The sequence below is a fragment of the Lampris incognitus genome, chromosome 10 (assembly GCF_029633865.1).
Source record: "Lampris incognitus isolate fLamInc1 chromosome 10, fLamInc1.hap2, whole genome shotgun sequence".
In the NCBI taxonomy this organism is placed as follows: Eukaryota; Metazoa; Chordata; class Actinopteri; order Lampriformes; family Lampridae; genus Lampris; species Lampris incognitus.
Genome location: NC_079220.1, coordinates 44,202,070 through 44,219,620, shown reverse-complemented (window position 1 = coordinate 44,219,620; position 17,551 = coordinate 44,202,070). Strand labels below are relative to the sequence as shown.

At 47.3% G+C, this 17,551-nt stretch overlaps 1 protein-coding gene and 1 pseudogene across 5 annotated transcripts in view; both read right to left on the bottom strand.

Moving 5' to 3' along the window:
• Window positions 1-1,898, bottom strand: part of atxn2l (ataxin 2-like) — a 70,191-nt gene extending 68,293 nt beyond the window's left edge. For all 5 annotated transcript variants that reach the window (XM_056287503.1, XM_056287504.1, XM_056287501.1 and 2 more), the window contains exons 1-2: window positions 1,812-1,898; window positions 698-743 (exon numbers count right to left, since the gene is read on the bottom strand). In XM_056287503.1, coding sequence (XP_056143478.1) covers window positions 698-743; window positions 1,812-1,828 — 63 coding nt within the window. In that variant the 5' untranslated portion in view covers window positions 1,829-1,898. The remainder of the gene's footprint in view (window positions 1-697; window positions 744-1,811) is intronic.
• A 4,545-nt stretch (window positions 1,899-6,443) lies between these two features.
• On the bottom strand, window positions 6,444-15,584 carry LOC130119825 (uncharacterized; annotated as a pseudogene).
• Between the last annotated feature and the right edge of the window lie 1,967 nt (window positions 15,585-17,551).

Genomic DNA, 17,551 nt, shown 5'->3' with positions numbered 1-17,551 from the left:
TTATTTGACACAAGAACAGCTTCATTGTCGCAAAGATCTGCATTCACCCCTCTGTTAGCTTGTGCAGTTGTTTTTAAGACTGAGAAACGTGGTGTTTTGGAAAAACAGCTATTGGCAAAATACACAGGGATGAGGTAATGTATGTCCATCAGTGGCTGTGTATTCCGTCTGTGTATTGTAAATTGTTCTGTCATATTTTGCAGGGAATCGAACCCCGACGGTTTCATTTGATTATGTTGGTCATATAGGGGCATCAAAATTAAAATTTAGACTGATAAACTCCTCGTAGGTGCTTATATAGATTTTTTTTATCATTTACGCAATTGCTTCTTCAAGAAAAAGTTATCTTTCAGTTAACCTGGTTGTGAATCAGGGTCATGTTTATGGTCATTCAGCTGATCCTTGGATTGATCTAGGGCTAGTTAAGGAACATCACCCAAATCGGGGGCTGGTTAAGGAACATCACCCAAAACCCTTTTCATCAGCTTAACATGTAGCGGTTGATATTAACCACTGAATTAAAAATATAAACATGCTGGACTTCATGTATCATAATGAATGTCAAGTTTTCTGAAACCTTAACTGTGATTTAGGCTATAAATTTGAATCAAGTTTGAAAGAAGCTGCCAACTACTCATGCTTTAGTTTGTAGATACCTTTTTGTTGACCATCATCCATGTCACCCCTTATTACTTACAGGAGAGGATTGAGTCTGTGCTGGCGGCTTCATTGTATTTCTTGTCCTGGAAGAATAAAAGCAGCAAAGGACACAACTGAACACATTGTTTGCAGTAAGACCAATGCAAGGATATAAAAGCACAACAATCTTATTGTTCAAACCTTGAGGAGAACAATAAGAACTAGCCTGACATAAGGTAACTAAGACAGCTTTCTCACGTGGGGCCAAACACATAGCGATTAATATAAAGGTTGGCATTCAGAGATGCAGTCAAATCTTTTTTTAACTAACATCAACTATGATCTTGTAGTTGTAGATAAAGCTTTTTTTTAATTGAACAGAGGAACAATATTGACAATAGAAGATATACATGCAAAAGGGGAATATAAGAACAAAATTAAGGAAAAATGCAAAGATACAATTAGATTATACACACATTCAAGCTAAATGAAACAGGGTACACCATCTGGGGTCTGTAAGACTACCTTAACGTTGACACATAAACCTTAATGTGCTTTCTAAACATTAAAAACAAAGGATTTCTTCCCGAGAATTTGCATTAATTTATGCTATAGCTGGCTTAGGTACATCTGTAAATTAATGACATTGGCTGGTGTGGATATCCTGTTAAGACTGGTTAAACCGGGGGTTCTCAGTCCGGTCATCAGATACCACCAGTACTGCAGGTTTTACGTTCACGTTTTTTGTCCGGTATTCTAGCTTCCATTCAAATAGGTTTTTACAACTGGAATAACAGGTGAATGTAATAAATTAACCTAGCAGAATAGAAAACCAGCAACCTTATACTGATGATACCCGAGGGCCGGATTGAGAACCACATAAACCACCATAAAGGACATCTCTCTTAAAAGGCGAAGAAGTCAAGAGACAATCTTGTTTTTAACAAAGCAAGTAAAGTCAACCAATTCATAGATAACGCGAGCTGAGATGACTATCTTAACCCTGACGTTATTGTCTAGCATTGTTGTGTTAGCTAAAACAGCTAACGTTAACCTAGCTAGCACATTACTAAGGCTTTTCAAAAAGAGAGCGCTGACGTTCTCCGGGATTCATGCATGCGACCTGTTAAGAGATAATAGGTGGTCAGAAAGTCAAAGTATTGAAGGTATACTTTTTCGTCATGTGCATCCCTGTTATTCCAATCTTGTCGATTCTGTGAAAGTCTCACGGTTTGACAGGCCGGACACACGGTGAGCCGTCGGAAAAACAACAACAAAACACGAAATCGGGTGCGTTCGGTTTCTGTAAAACCCGGCTATTATTCGGCACATGGCACAAGTCGACACGCGGGCGGAGTTCAACCACCCAAACGGCATTTCTTTTTTTCTTTTTCTTTTTTCTAGCGTTATATTGTGCTTTACTTTGGTCTGAAATATCCGTTTTACGTAGTGTTTGTAAGTACTAAATGGTTAAGTTAAGTAATAAGGTTGCGGGTTGGGGTGAGTGCATTTTGGCACTTATTCGCAGCGTCGTGTCACAACCTCGACCGACACATTTCAACGAACGCTCTGAAGGTAAGCCCACCCCACGTCTCTACTACGAAAACCGACTGGACAGATTTTACATTCAGTATTTCTACCTTCGATATAATTGGCTCAAGTGGCTGTCAATTGTAAAACAGTACTGATGACGAGGTAAATTAAATATAAATTATTTGTTTTTTAAAGATCTGAAAATGTATAAAAATACATTTGCTATATTTGACATCTTACCTTTCTCATATTTCACCTGTGAGTACGTTTCTGATTTTTGTAATATTTACTTTTGTTTTGAAAAAAATGTGTAATATTTTTCATTTTTTGCCCCGTGTAGTCCAACCTTGGGGGGTCGTCTCGGGTGGTCCTCTGTGTGGATTTTGCATGTTCTCCACGTGTCTGCGTGGGTTTCTTCTGAGTGCTCTGTTTCCTCCCACAGTCCAAAGACATGTAAATCAGGTGAATCGGCCATACTAAATTGCCCCTAGGTATGAATGTGTGTGTGTGCGTGTGTGTGCGTGTGTGTGTGTGTGTGTGTGGGCCCTGTGATGGCCTGGTGGCCTGTCCAGGGTGTCTCCCCGCCTGCCGCCCAATGACTGCTGGGATAGGCTCCAGCAAACCCGCGGTTGCGTCAGGAAGGGCATCCGGTGTAAAATCTTTGCCAAATCCAATATGCGAATCATAAAACAAATTTCCATACTGGATCGGTCGAGGCCCGGGTTACCAAAGACCGCCACGGGTACTGTTGGACAGCAGGGTGCCGTTGGAACCTATGCTACTGTTGGGTAAAGGAGAAGGAGAGGGGGAAGGCATGTACAGAGGCAGCAGGAGAGGAGGAACCGTGAATGTTGGCACTATGACTGGTAAAGGGAGAGAGCTGGCTGATATGATGGAAAGAAGAAAGGTAGGTATACTGTGTGTGCAAGACACCAGGTGGAAGGGGAGTAAGGCCAGGAGCATCAGAGGTGGGTTCAAACTCTTCCACCATGGTGCGAGTGGGAGGAGAAATGGAGTAGGGGTAATTCTGAAGGAAGAGTATGTCAAGAGTGTGCTGGAGGTGAAGAGAGTGTCGGACAGAGTGATGAGTATGAAGCTGGAAATCAAAGGTGTATTCTTGAATATTATCAGCACGTATGCTCCACAAGTTGGGTGTGAGAAGGAAGAGAAAGAAGAATTCTGGAGTGAGTTGGATGAAGTGGTGGAGGGTGTACCCAAGGGGGACAGAGTGTTGATTAGAACGGACTTCAATGGGCATGTTGGTGAAGGAAACAGGTGATGAGGAGGTGATGGGTAGGTATGGTGTCAAGGAGAGAAATGTGGAAGGGCAGATGGTGGTGGATTTTGCGAGAAGGATGGAAATGGCTGTGGTGAATACATATTTCAAGAAGAGGGCGGAACACAGGGTGGCGTATAAGAGTGGAGGAAAGTGCACACAGGTGGACTATATATTATGTAGAAGGAGCGATCTGAAAGGGATTGGAGACTGCAAGATGGTGACAGGGGAGAATGTAGCTAGGCAGTGTCAGATGGTGGTATGTAGGATGACTTTGGAGACCCAGAAGAGGAAGAAAGTGAAGGCAGAGCCAAGGATCAAATAGTGGAAGTTGAAGAAGGAAATCTGTTGTGTGGAGTTCAGGGAGGAGTTAAAACAGCTGCTGGGTGGTAGTGAAGAGTTACCAGATGGCTGGGCAACCACTGCAGAAATAGTGAGGGAGACAGCTAGGAAGGTACTTGGTGTGTCATCAGGACAGAGGAAGGAAGACAAGAAGACTTGGTGATGGAACGAGGAAGTACAGCAAAGTGTAAAGAGGGAAAAGTTGGCAAAGAAGAAGTGGAATAGGCAGAGAGATGAAGAAAGTAGGCAGGAGTACAAGGAGATGCAGCGTAAAGCAAAGAGAGAGGTGGCAAAGGCAAAGGAAAAAGTGTATTGTGAGTTGTATGAGAGGTTAGACACTAAATAAGGAGAAAGGGGCTTGTACCAATTGGTTAGACAGAGGGACCAAGGGGAAGGATGTGCAGCAGGTAAGGGCGATCAAGGATAGAAATGGAAATGTGCTGACAAGCGAGGAGTGTGTTGAGAAGGTAGAAGGAGTGCTTTGAGAGGCTGATAAATGAAGAAAATGAGAGAGAAAAGGTTGGACGATGTGGGGGTAGTGAATCGGGAAGTGTGATGGATTATCAAGGAGGAAGTGAGGGCAGCTATGAAAAGGATGAAGAGTGAAAAGGCAGTTGGTCCAGATAACATACCTGTGGAGGCATGGAGATGTTTAGGAGAGATGGCAGTGGAGTTTTTAACTAGATTGTTTAACACAATCTTAGAAAGTTAGAGGATGCCTGAGGAGTGGAGAAGAAGTATAACAGTACCGATTTTCAAGAATAAGGGTGATGACTAGTAGTTCTCCTGATTTCCTACGTTAAATGCACTTATTGTAAGTCACTTTGGATAAAAGCATTGGCTAAATCACTGTAATGTAATGTGCAGAACTGTAGCAACTACAGAGGTATAAAGTTGATCAGCCACAGCAGGAAGATATAGGAAAGAGTAACGTAAACTAGGTTAGCAGAAGAGGTGATGATCAGCCAGCAACAGCATGGTTTCTTGCCACAAAAGAGCACTACAGATGCGATGTTTGCTTTGTGAGTGTTGACTGAGAAGTAGAGAAGGCCAGAAGGAGTTACATTGTGTCTTTGTGGATTTAGAGAAAGCATATGACAAGGTGCTGAGAGAGGAGGCGTGGTATTGTATGAGGAAGTCGGGAGTTGCAGACAAGTATGTAGGAGTGGGCAGAATATGTATGAGGGACGTTTGACAGTGGTGAGGTGTGCGGTTGGAAAGACAGATGGGTTCAAGGTGGAGGTGGGATTACATGAAGGATTGGCTCTGAGCCCTTTCTTTTTTGCAATGGTGATGGACAGGTTGACAGACAAGATCAGGCAGGAGTCTCCATGGACTATGATGTTTGCGGATGACATTGTGATTTGCAGCAAGAGTAGGTTGCAGGTGGAGGAGAGCCTGGAAGGGTGAAGGTATGCAATGGAGAGAAGATGAATGAAAGTCAGTAGAAGCAAGATGGGATACATATAAATGAATGAGAGGGAGGACAGTGGAGTGGTGAGGATGCAAGGAGTAGAGGTGATGAAGGTGTATGAATTTAAATACTTGAGGTCAACTGTCCAAAGTAACGGGGAGTGAAGAAGAGAGTGCAGGCAGGGTGGAGTGGGTGGAGAAGAGTATCAGGAGGGATTTGCGACAGAAGGATACCAGCAAGAGTTAAAGGGAAGGTTTACAAAATGGTTGTGAGACCAGCTATGTTATATGGTGTGGAGACAGTGGCACTGACGAAAAGACAGGAGGTGGAGCTGGAGGTAGCAGTGCTGAAGATGCTAAGATTTTCATTGGGAGTGACGAGGAAGGACAGGATTAGGAACGATCATATTAGAGGGACGGATCAGGTTGGACAGTTTGGAGACAAAGCAAGAGAGGCAAGATTGAGATGGCTTGGACATGTGTGGAGGAGAGATGCTGGGTATATTGGGAGAAGAATGCTGAATATGGAGCTGCCAGGGAAGAGGAAAAGAGGAAGGCCAAAGAGGAGGTTTATAGGTGTGGTGAGAGAGGACATTCAGGTGGCTGGTGTGACAGAGGAAGATGCAGAGGACAGGAAGAGATGGAAACGGATGGTCCGCTTTGGCGACCCCTAACGGGAGCAGCCGAAAGTAGTATTAGTAGTAGTAGTAGTAGTAGTAGTGCGTACTCTGTGTGTATGAGAAAGAGAGAATGTCAGCATTTTCCTTAAAAGTGTAATTATTTACCTTATTGTAAATAATTGCGATGGAGGCTTTATTTAGCTTCTGTCGGTTTTAATGAATCACCATCAGGCAACACACCAACACTCATGTACCTTCCTCTGGAACTTCCCCGAGGTCACCTAGCCCCTATGTTTTCCTGTATGCGCAAGAGCATTTGACTACAGCATATGACATGTCCCCTTCTTTTGTGTTATTTCTATAACATCAAACGAACACTTTAACGGAAATTGCTATTTTAACAGCACATATCATGAATCAAGATTAACTCAAATTGAGACATTTCGACATATACCGGTCTCTTTCTTACTCAACCAAGGGTTACAGTTTCATAAATACAAATAAATATTATCGACGTCAATGTCAATACAACTTTCCTTTTGTTTCTTCCCTTTCTTCTTTTTTTTCCCTGTCCTTCTCACCCCCCCCCCCCAAAAAAAAGGCCATATGATCGCACTTTTCTACAGGTCAAGCCTGTCAACTGACTTGCACTTCTGTCCAGATCTGGTCACAGTCTGACCGGGTAGAGGGGTTGTGGGTGTAGCCACACTCTGACTGACAGGAACAGTCTCTAACATGGTGGCTCCATCAGAGTGGATGTCTGTCCCTGTGCTCTCACCGGGTGCTACTGGGATGGGCTGGGGAGCCGGCCCTGGTTGGAGGCGATGGCGGTTCTGCCTCAGCTGTGCTCCTTGCTGCGTCCTGATGACGAAGGATCTCGGGGTGGTGCTCTCACTTGAGATCACTGCTGGCAAAGACCATGACTTTTCTTGGTCCAAATTGGAGAATACAACATGTTCTGGTCGCAGGGCAGGTAAGGGCCTGGCTCCATGATGGCAGTTGAAGTAGTGAGCCTGTTAAGCCTTTTCCCTCCAATCATTTTCTTTCACAGCTGTTCTATTGAGCCATTTTGGTAGGAGATTTTTCTCGTAAGTGGGGAGTGTGGCTCTGATTTTTCTCCCCATCAATAGCTCAGCTGGGCTGTAGCCTGTGGTGGAGCAGGGAGTGGACCCATAGCTTATTAGAGCCATCACAGGCTCTTCTTGCATGAGAATTTTCTTTGCCATCTGTATGGGTCTCTCTGCATGCTCAATGCCCTGTGGGTGGTGAGGGCTGGATGTGCAGTGCTTGAAGTCGAGCTGCTCCGCGAGCTGCTGGAACTCCGCACTTGAAAACTGGGGGTCCATTATCACTCACCACCTCATCTGGAATGCCAAACCTGGCAAAGACTGTTTTCAGGTTTTGGATAACTTGTACACTCATTGTTGAGGGCAGGTGCAGTATCTCTATAAACCTGGAGTAATAATCTGAGATTACCAGGTATCTGTGGTGTTTGTGCTCACAGAGGTCTATTATAATTCTCTTCCAGGGTCGCTCCGGAAGTGGTGTAGAGATGAGAGGTTCCTTTTGTTGTGTTCTTCTCAGTTCACGGCACACCTGGCATGACGTCACAAGCTTGTTTATTTCCATACAGAGTCCGGACCACCACACATGAACACGCTCTCTCCCTACATTCAACTAGGCCTTGCTGCCCTTCGTGAATTTTTTGAAGGATCTCGCCTCTCATTGACCTTGGCACGGCAATCCTGCTTCCTCTGTGGACAAGGCCATTGTATTCTGACAGCTCTGATTTCGCTTGGACGTACTCTCTCGCATCCATAGGCACACTGCTTAAGGGTTCAGGCCACCCAGTCTTAATGAGCTTCATGACAGAGAGCAGTTCGGTATCTGCTGCTGTTGCCATTCTGATTTCATCTAATTTGCTTTTATAGACGCAGGGATCCCCCCACTACACTAGCCACATAGCACGCCACCTCACTCTGTGTGTCAGTCTCTGTGCACATGCTAGCTGCGTGACAAGGGTGTCTGTGACAATCAGCATTTTCCCTGGAGCATATGCTGCTACTGGATTAAATCTCATTGTTAAAGACCCAACCGATTCCAAGCAGCCAAATGTGCCGGGTATCCCAGAGGCAGAGCCTCGGAGACAAGGGAACAAAAATAAGGGTTTTATTGATAAAATAAGCCCCTATCAAAACCTAACTAAACAGCTAGTGTGTAGAGTGTGTGGCTGCCTGGACAGAATGAAAATGGGGTGTGTGCTTGGTGTGTGGAGAGCTAGCGTCTAACGTGCGTAAAGCTAAGTGTGGTGCGCAATGTAAATGGAGTGAGCGTTGTAAATGTGCGTGTGAACCTATCCAAACCCGTAGAGCCAGGGGTTGTCCGAGGAAGTCCGGGTCCGAGATCCAGGAAGTCAAGTCCAAAGGGAGGGGTCCAGGGAGAGAGACATGGAGGGAGATCGCTGGAGGGGGTCCGGGGGGAAAACGTGATGGTAGCTGGGGAGGAGGAGCGAGAGAGCTGTGGAAGTCACGGAGGGAGCCTGGAAGAGAACCGAGGAGACAGCAGGGTAGATTGGCACTGACAGGAAATGAAACAAAGAGAAACTGGTTCATGGAAACGTGAAGAGGCTCTTCAGCAGACTAGACTGACCGTACAGTTGTCAACGTTCAAGCGTCAGACATCTGTCTTCAGCAGCCTTAAGTAGAGCGATGCCCAGATGGTAATTGGGTACAACTGGCCTGATGGAGATTGCCAACACCTGCTGCCGAAGAAGACGCCCGGCCCAACCTCAATGGGGACGTGTTGAGTGGGGCTGGGAACGTGACTGTGACTGGCATGGGCGTGGGGGCACAACAGTACCCCCCCGAGGGGAGGCACCAGACAACCGCCCAGGAGTGCCTAGGTTATTCCAGTAGAAGTGGACCGCCTTAGAGAACCCGTCGACCACGGGCAGAATGGTGTCATAACCCTGGGACACAGGGAGCCCAGTAACGAAGTCCAGGGCTATGTGGGACCATGGTCGACTGGGTATGGGAAGGGGCTGCAGGAGGCCCGCTGGCGGGCGATTGGAGTCCTTGCTCCAGGCGCAGATTGTGTAGGCGGCCACAAACTCCCTGATGTCCTCTTTAAGGGTAGGCCACCAAAAACACCTTCGGACAAATGGTAGTGGAAACAAATAGCCGGTTGTGTGGACCGCTGCCTGGGTCAGGCTGTGCCCGCTGGGCCGGTCTAACCACTGAGTCGATAGCCCAGGTGATGACACCCACCACCCGGCTGGGGGGAAGGATAGTGTCAGGGTCCTCCTGGACATCCGCGCTTTTCCCAGGGAACTGACGGGAGAGGGCGTCAGCCCTGACATTCTTGGAGCCCGGGCGGTAGGTGTGGGTGAAGTCGAACCAGCTGAAGAAAAGGGCCCAACGGGCTTGCCTGGAGTTAAGCCTCTTCACTGTCCTCATGTACGCCAGGTTCTTGTGGTCTGACCATACCACGAATGGCAGCTTCGCTCCCTCCAACCAGTGTCTCCACTCCTTTATTACGTTGTGAACCGCCAGCAGCTCTTTCTTACACACATCGTAGTTCCTCTCGGCGGGGTCGTAGCGCCGAGAGAAGTAGGCACACGGATGAACCCTCAGACCGCTGAGAAAGGACGGCCCCAATGCCAGAGTCCAAAGCATCTACTTCAACAATGAACTGCCTTGACGGGTCGGGGTGGATGAGCACCAGAGCCATAGTGAACAGACCCTTGAGCCTGGAGAAAGCTGCCCCGGCCTCGGGTGACCAGGAGAAGGGGCGTGAGGGGGAGGTTAGGGCGTTGAGAGGGGCACCTACCTGGCTGAACCCCTTGATGAACTGCTGGATGAAGCCAGTGAACCCCAGGAAGCATCTCAGCTGGGTCCGCTTGGTGGGTCGCGGCCACTCCACCACCACCTTGACCTTAGCGGGGTCAGCGTGCATCTGTCCATCCTCCACCACGCTGCCCAGGTACGTCACAGAGTTGGTGTGGAAGACGCACTTCTCGGCCTTGACGTAAAGCCTGTTCTCCAGCAGCCACTGAAGAACCAGGCAGACATGCTGGTGGTGTTCCTCCATAGATCAGGAAAACACAAGGATGTCATCGAGGTACACCCCGACAAAGATGTTGAGAATTTCCCGGAGCACGTTATTGATGAGGGCCTGGAACATGCTGGGAGCGTTGGAGAGGCCAAACGGCATGACAAGGTATTCAAAATGGCCGAGATGGGTGTTAAAGGCTGTCTTCCACTCATCGCCCTCCCTGATCCTGACTAGGTGGTAGGCGTTGCGGAGGTCAAGCTTAGTGAACACCTGGGTGTGCGTGAGTGGCTCAAAAGTGGAACTAAGAAGGGGGAGAGGATACCTATTCTCAACCGTGATGTTGTTAAGAGCGCGATAGTCAATACAGGGCCTCAGGTCACCATCCTTCTCAGCCACAAAGAAGAAGCCTGCCGGAAAGGGCGATGACGATGGTCTTATAATTCCTGAGTCAAGGGACTCAGCTATTTAATTGCACATTGCCTCCTTCTTCGGGGGGAGAGGTTGTAAAGCCGCCCTGTAATGGAACGATTTCCTTTATTTTTAGAGCCTCCCTGCCACTACGGGCATAGTTCCATTATCTATAGAGTCTTTTGCCTTCTAGTGGCATAGATAAGTACTGCAGTTTCAGCTACTTCCTTTTCCTGTGACAACAAAGAAAATGGTGTGTCTTCGGTGCAGCAATATTCATGCTCCATCATTAGCCATCACCTAGTTTCTACCCCTTTGAGTGGCAATATCTGTAAGTAAAGCTATTATCCATCATTGCTAGAATATTTATTTTGAAGTATTTTTTACAAATTTGCTACAGTTTGTATAATTTTGGTAACATGTATGACAGCACATTTTAATGATGGCATTCAGGCTATACTTTTGATGCTAGCGTAAATACAGTGTTCAACGCAATACCTGATTAGTTACAACTTACATTTTATTCCTGCAAAGAAAATGTTAGTCTTATACTTACCTTTGTTTCCTGAAAAATAGAGGATTAGTTATCCTAACTGTAACTCTAGATTGAGTAAGCTATTTTGTATTGTATACTGATGTATGCTTTTCTGTATAGTTATTATCAGTTTCACACTTCCTTGTTATTTAATCCAGTCCATATGCAACACTGGTCTGTTCCTTGGGGATATGATGAAAGGGAGAGTTTAGCTGGCTGTAAAAACCTAATGTAGGACAAGAGTGACATTGGGTGTAGCAGTACGGTGAAAAGATAGCACTCTGCGAGGGATATCAACTAGCTGTCGGACTCTGACATGGCAGACAGAGGTCAGTAACTGATAAACCCTGTTCAAGTCAAGCACTCATCGACATAATGGAAAATGTAGAGGATCAAGGTCAAGACAGTGAGGAGAATAAGTCACTCTCCTCTCACTCCTTAAAGTCCTCAAAATCTTCACGAAAGCTGAGTGTTATATTGTCAGCAGGATCTTCGAAAAGATCGTCTGCATCAACTAGAGCCAGTATGGCAGCAGTATTAGCGCTGGCTGAAGCACATGCTAAATCCAGAGCAGCCTATGCTGACAAAGCAACGAACATTAAATTAGAGAAAGCTCACATAGAAGCTAATGCAAATGTTAAAAAGGTCAGCTTAGATGCAACTCTTGATGCATTTCCAGCCAAGAAAGAAGCTGACGCTTTCATGGCCAAAGCAGAGGTAATGCAGTCTGCTGCTGCTCAGCTTATTGCAGAGCGAAAGTGAAGAGTTAGAGTTCTTGCCCATCCAAGTAGCCCCAGAGCAGAAAGTGAGTGAGTACATAAATAAACACTCAAGCAAATACACTGAGCTCACTCAAAGACAGAAAGACATGTCCACTCAGCATGATGACGTCACCCCTCAGCAAAAACAAGTGAAACCTCCACCAGCGTTCACGTCTTACTTCAGACAAGATCCAAATCAATACCACTCATCACCACCAGAGGGCAGTAAACCGGCGCTGCAAAGAGATACACTTTACATTACATTAAATTACATTACATTACATTTAGCCGACGCTTTTATCTAAAGCGACTTACAAGTTCAAGTGCATTTAATGTAGGAATTCAGGAGAACTACTAGTCATCAGAGATCATAAGTGCATATAAACAAGCATCTAAGAGCAAAACCAGTGCTAAAGTAAAAGTGCAAGAAAGAGTTGCTGTTTTTTTTATGAGTGAATACAATAAGTACTAAAAACAAGTAACAGGGTAGTAGTCCTTAAAGAGGTGAGTTTTCAACCTGCGCCGAAAGATGGGCAGCGACTCCGCTGTCCTGACATCAGTGGGGAGTTCATTCCACCACTGTGGGGCCAGGACAGAAAAGAGCCGTGACCAGGTCAATTGGCAGCAAGGGCATCTGAGCGACGGGGCAACCAGGCATCCCGAGACAGCAGAGCAAAGTGGTTGGGTGGGGGTGTCGGGCGTGACCATGGCCTGGAGATAGGAATGAGCTGTTCCTTTCACTGCCCTGTAGGCTAGCACCAGAGTCTTAAACTGGATGTGAGCAGCTACTGGGAGCCAGTGTAGGGACATGAGAAGGGGAGTTGTGTGGGAGAACTTAGACGAGTTGCAGCTTTCTGAACAAGCTCCAGAGGTCTGATGGCCGACGCTCGGGCGCCAGCAAGGAGGGAGTTGCCGTAGTCCAGCCGGGAGATGACCAGAGCCTGGATGAGCACCTGTGCCATCTCGTCAGTCAGGAATAGGCGAATCCTCCTGATGTTATAGAGGAGAAATCTGCAGGAGCGAGCAACCGATGCCACGTTTTCAGCAAACGACAGTTGGTCGTCCAGGATCACACCCAGATTCGTCCGAGTTGGTGTCACCACGGTGTTGTCAATGGTGATGGCCAGGTCTCGGTGCGGGCAACCTTGCCCAGGGAGGAACATCAGCTCTGTCTTGTCCAGATTGAGCTTCACGTGGTGTGTCGCCATCCACTCCGAGATGTCAGTCAAGCACGCAGCAATGCGTGTCTCTACTTGTGTGTCAGAGGGAGGAAAGGACAAGATCAGCTGGGTGTCATCGGCATAACAATGGTAAGAGAAGTCATGTGAGCGAATAACGGAACCCAGGGATGTCGTGTACAGGGAGAAAAGGAGAGGACCCAGAACTGAACCCTGTGGAATGCCTGTAGTCAGTCTGCGAGGCTCCGACACAGATCTCCTCCATGTCACCTGGTAGGAGCTACCCGTCAGGTAGGTTGCAAACATTGAGAGTGCAGAGCCTGTGACACCCAGCCCCTCGAGGGTGGAGAGTGGGATCTGGTGGTTCACTGTGTCGAACGCAGCTGACAGGTCCACGAGTATCAAGACAGAGGAGAGAATTTGCTCTCGCAGAGTGCAGCGATTCTGTCACTGCAAGTAGGGCTGTCTCTGTCGAGTGACCCACCCTGAACCCAAACTGGTTGGGGTCCAGGAGGTTGTTCTGGTGGAGGTACAAGGAAAGTTGGTTAAAGACAGCACGTTCGAAAGTTTTGGATAGAAAGGGTAGAAGGGAAGCTGGTCTGTAGTTTTTGGCATCAGAGGGGTCAAGTGATGGTTAATTGAGAAGGGGGGTGACTCTAGCAGTCTTGAAGGCAGATGGAAAGCATCTTGCCTGGAGGGAGGTGTTGATTAGGTGGGTTAGATAGGGAAGGAGTTCAGGTGCTATAAACTGAAGAAGGGGGGGGCCAGGTCAAGGGAGCATGTGGTGGGATGACTGGATGTGATGAGGTTCAGAACCTCGTCGGGGGAGAGGGGAGCGAGGTGGGATAGGGTGGGATGTGGAGAGGTGAGGGAGGTTTCAGAGGGTGGGATAGTGCAAGCAGCACTAACCGGGTGGTGAGAAAAGGAGGATCTGATGTCGTTTACCTTCTCGTCAAAGAAGTTAGCGAAGTCATCAGAGAGAAGGGAGGAAGTAGGAGGAGGAGGTGGGGGTTGAAGAAGTGTAGAGAAGGTTTCAAAGACTTTCTTAGGATTAGAGGCAGAGGATAGGAATTTAGAGCGATAGAAGGCAGCCTTATCAGCAGAAAGGGAGGAGGAAAAGTGTAAAGAAGAGACTGGAAGTTGAGAAGGTCCTCTGGGAGTTTGTCTTTTCTCCATTTGCGCTCTGCCACTCTCAGGCAGAGCGCAAAGGAGGAGAGGAAAGAGAGAAGAGGATCTAGCTTGTTGGTGTGGATGTTGAAGTCACTGAGAAGGATAAGTGCAGAGTCATCAACAGGGAAGTGCGAGACAAGTGTGTCAAGCTCCTCCAGAAGCTCACCAAGGGGGCCTGGTGGGCGGTACACAACGATGATGGTGAGTTTGACTGGACAGGAGACAGTAACAGCATGAAATTCAAAAGAGGGCTGAGAAAAATAATGTGGAATGGAAACAAGAGAGCATTTCCATTTCAGGGAGATTAGCAGGCCAGTACCACCACCCCGCCTCCCAGCTCTGGGAGTGTGAGAAAAAGAGTACACATCAGACAGAGCTGCGGGTGTGGTAGTGTTTTCTGGCATGATCCACGTCTCAGTTAGAGCAAGAAAATTGAGGGAGAGCAAGGATGCGTAGGCTGAGATAAACTCAGCTTTCGGGACCGCAGACTGGCAATTCCAGAGCCCTCCCGTCACCACTTGCTCAACATGAGTGGAGAGAGTGGGATAGATGAGATTGGTAGGGTCACAGCGCCTAGCAGTGACCGAATGTCTATGCCAGCCCCGGGAAGAGGAAAGGACAGGAATGTGAAGGAAACACATAGTCTATACTAGGTACACAAAATACAGATGACTGACCGGATCTAAAAAGAGCACTTCAACAATGTCTTTCCTTCAGCGAGCCACAACCACAGTGGAGGTTTAACCCAAATCTTGCACCTACTGACAACACCACCAGTGACTTCGCCAGGTTCCTAGCAAAGAGCCAGCTGGTAACTGGAGGACTGACTAAGCCTGATGACAAGCCGGAGAATTATCTCAGCTGGAAGGCTACCTTTCAGAGTACCATTGCGGACCTTGGTCTTACTGCCAGTGAAGAAGTAAACCTGCTCATCAAATGGCTCAGCCCAGAGTCTTCAGAACATGCTAGAAGGGTCAAAGCAGTCAACATATGTCATCCATCTGTTGGTCTAGGTATGATCTGGACAAGACTTGAAGAATGCTATGGCTCAACAGAGGCAATAGAAAGAGCCTTGTTCTCCAGAATAGAGAACTTCCCAAATCTCTCCAGCAAAGAACCCCACAAGCTCCGCGAGCTACCAGACTTGCTCTTAGAACTGTCAGCTGCAAAGCTAGATGGATATTTACCTGGTTCAAGTTACCTCGACACAGCCAGGGGAGTAAGTCCAATTGTGGAGAAGCTACCCTTTCACCTCCAAGAAAAGTGGACAACAGTTGGGTCAAGATTTAAAAAAGCGCATATGGCCTTCCCACCTTTCTCTGTCTTTTCTGAGTTTGTGCAGAAAGAGGCCAGAGCAAGGAATGACTCAAGCTTTGCAACAGCTTCCATCTCCTCTGTCAGCTTCAAGAAAGAAAAGCCCTGGATAATTACAACAGAAAGCCATCAGTTACAGTGCACAAGACAGACGTGTCAGTAGAGGTAACCACAAAAGTAGAAAGGGTAGTTGAAGATCTAAACAGACACTGTCCTATACATCAGAAGTCGTACCCACTGAAAAGATGTAGAGGTTTTAGGATGCTGCTACTTGAAGACAGAAGGAAGTTCATCAAAGACAACAACATCTGCTACCGTTGCCTTGCATCCACCAGTCACCATGCAAAGGACTGTAATGTCACCATCAGGTGTGTGGAGTGTGAGAGGCACTTGGCAGCTCTTCACTCTGGCCCAGCACCACAGACAATTGAGCCCCTTTCTTCCCCTAAAGACCATGGCGGGGAGGAAGCAAGCTCATCAAAGCTGGATGTTACAGCAACGTGCACAAAAGTATGTGGAAATGGATTCACAGAAAAATCCTGCTCGAAGATTTGCCTAGTGCATGTCTCCCTGAAGGTCAGCGACACAACAGCAAGAAGATGTACGCAATAGTGGACGACCAAAGTAATCTGTCCCTTGCAAAGATTGAGTTTTTTGATATGTTTGACATTCAAAGCACAGTTAAACCATACACCCTGAAGACCTGCGCCGGCATAGTAGAAACGTCAGGTAGAAGAGCTTGCAGCTACACAACAGAGTCAGTAGATGGGAAAATGAGTTTTCCTCTCCCTACGCTCATTGGGTGTAATGCTATCCCTAACAACAGAGAAGAAATACCCACTCATGAAGCTGTACTACACCACCGCCATCTGAGGCCAATAGCTGCTGAGATACTGCCCCTCGACCTAGATGCAGACATCCTCCTGTTCATTGGACGGAACCTTCTGAGAGCTCACAAGGTGAGAAAGCCGCTCAGTGGCAGAGACAATGACCCATACGCACAGAAGCTCGACCTGGGCTGGGTTATCATAGGAAATGTGTGCCTCGGCAGTGCTCACAAGCCAACTGAAGTAAGTGCTCTAAAAACCTATGTGTTAGATAATGGACGCCCAAGCCTTCTCATCCCCTGTGACAGCCGCATCAATGTGAAGGAGAACTTCAGTCTGAGTTACTCGAAAGCCACTCCCCATCAACTTCAAGCTTCAAGCCCATACTCAAGACCCACTGAAGAGAGTTTAGGAGAGACTGTCTTTCGCTGCACTGATACCAACAACCAGCTTGCACCATCTGTCGAAGACATGCTCTTTCTGAAGAAGTTGGAAGGAGTCTTCAAAGATGAAACTAACAGCTGGGTCGCCCCATTACCGTTTCGCAGCCCCAGACGTCTATTCCCAGACAACAGACCCTATATGCCTGCAAGCAGCTTATGTCTCTTCGACGCCAGCTTCACAAGAAGGAAGACATGAGAGCACACTTTGTCAAGTTCATGCAGAAAATGCTCGATAACAATCATGCAGAGCTGGCATCACCTTGTGACAAAGATAAAGAGAGACGGTATCCTCCCACTTTCGGTGGCTCTGGTGTATGTGGTGTGAGGGGTACACTGTTCACTGTAGAGGGGCTGATATTCTCCGATTCTGGGTCCTCTGCATGGAACTGTGGCGGTGGCGGCTCTGCAACGGGAAGGATGTGGCGGCGATTCCTCCTGTATGTCTTCCTGTTGGACTGGATGACGTAAGAGCATGGCTCCTTGTTCCTCTCCTTTACAGTCCCAAGTTGGTCGTATCCTTTGGGGGTCTGCATACGAACCACGTGTCCCTCTGTTAAAGGCTGTAGTGGGCGACTTGACTTGTCGTACTGGTGTTTTAGAGTGAGCCTTTTGTTGAGGAGCTGGGCACTGACTCACTGGGTGTCCTTCGGAACCGGTTCAGTAGTTTGGTACACACTGGAATGGCTGTTTGTGTCTGCTGTGACATCAGACATCCAGCAGGGGAGCCCAGTGTTGAATTGCGAGGGATGTTTCTGAGATTCAGGAGATTGAAGAAGACGTCAGATCCATCTCTATGAGATTTCTCCATCAGCTGCTTGGCACTGCAGACTGCTCTCTCTGCGAGCCCATTGGACTGTGGGAATTTGGGACTGCTGATGGTATGAACAAAATCTTGGCAAAGTTCTTGAAACGCTGACTGGTGTATTGCCTAGCACTGTCAGAGAAGAGGGTGTGCGGTATGCCATGGACCGAAAAGCGTCTTTTCAATTTGGATATCGCAGCTGATGATGTTAGGTCACGGAGAAGGTCAATTTCGAAC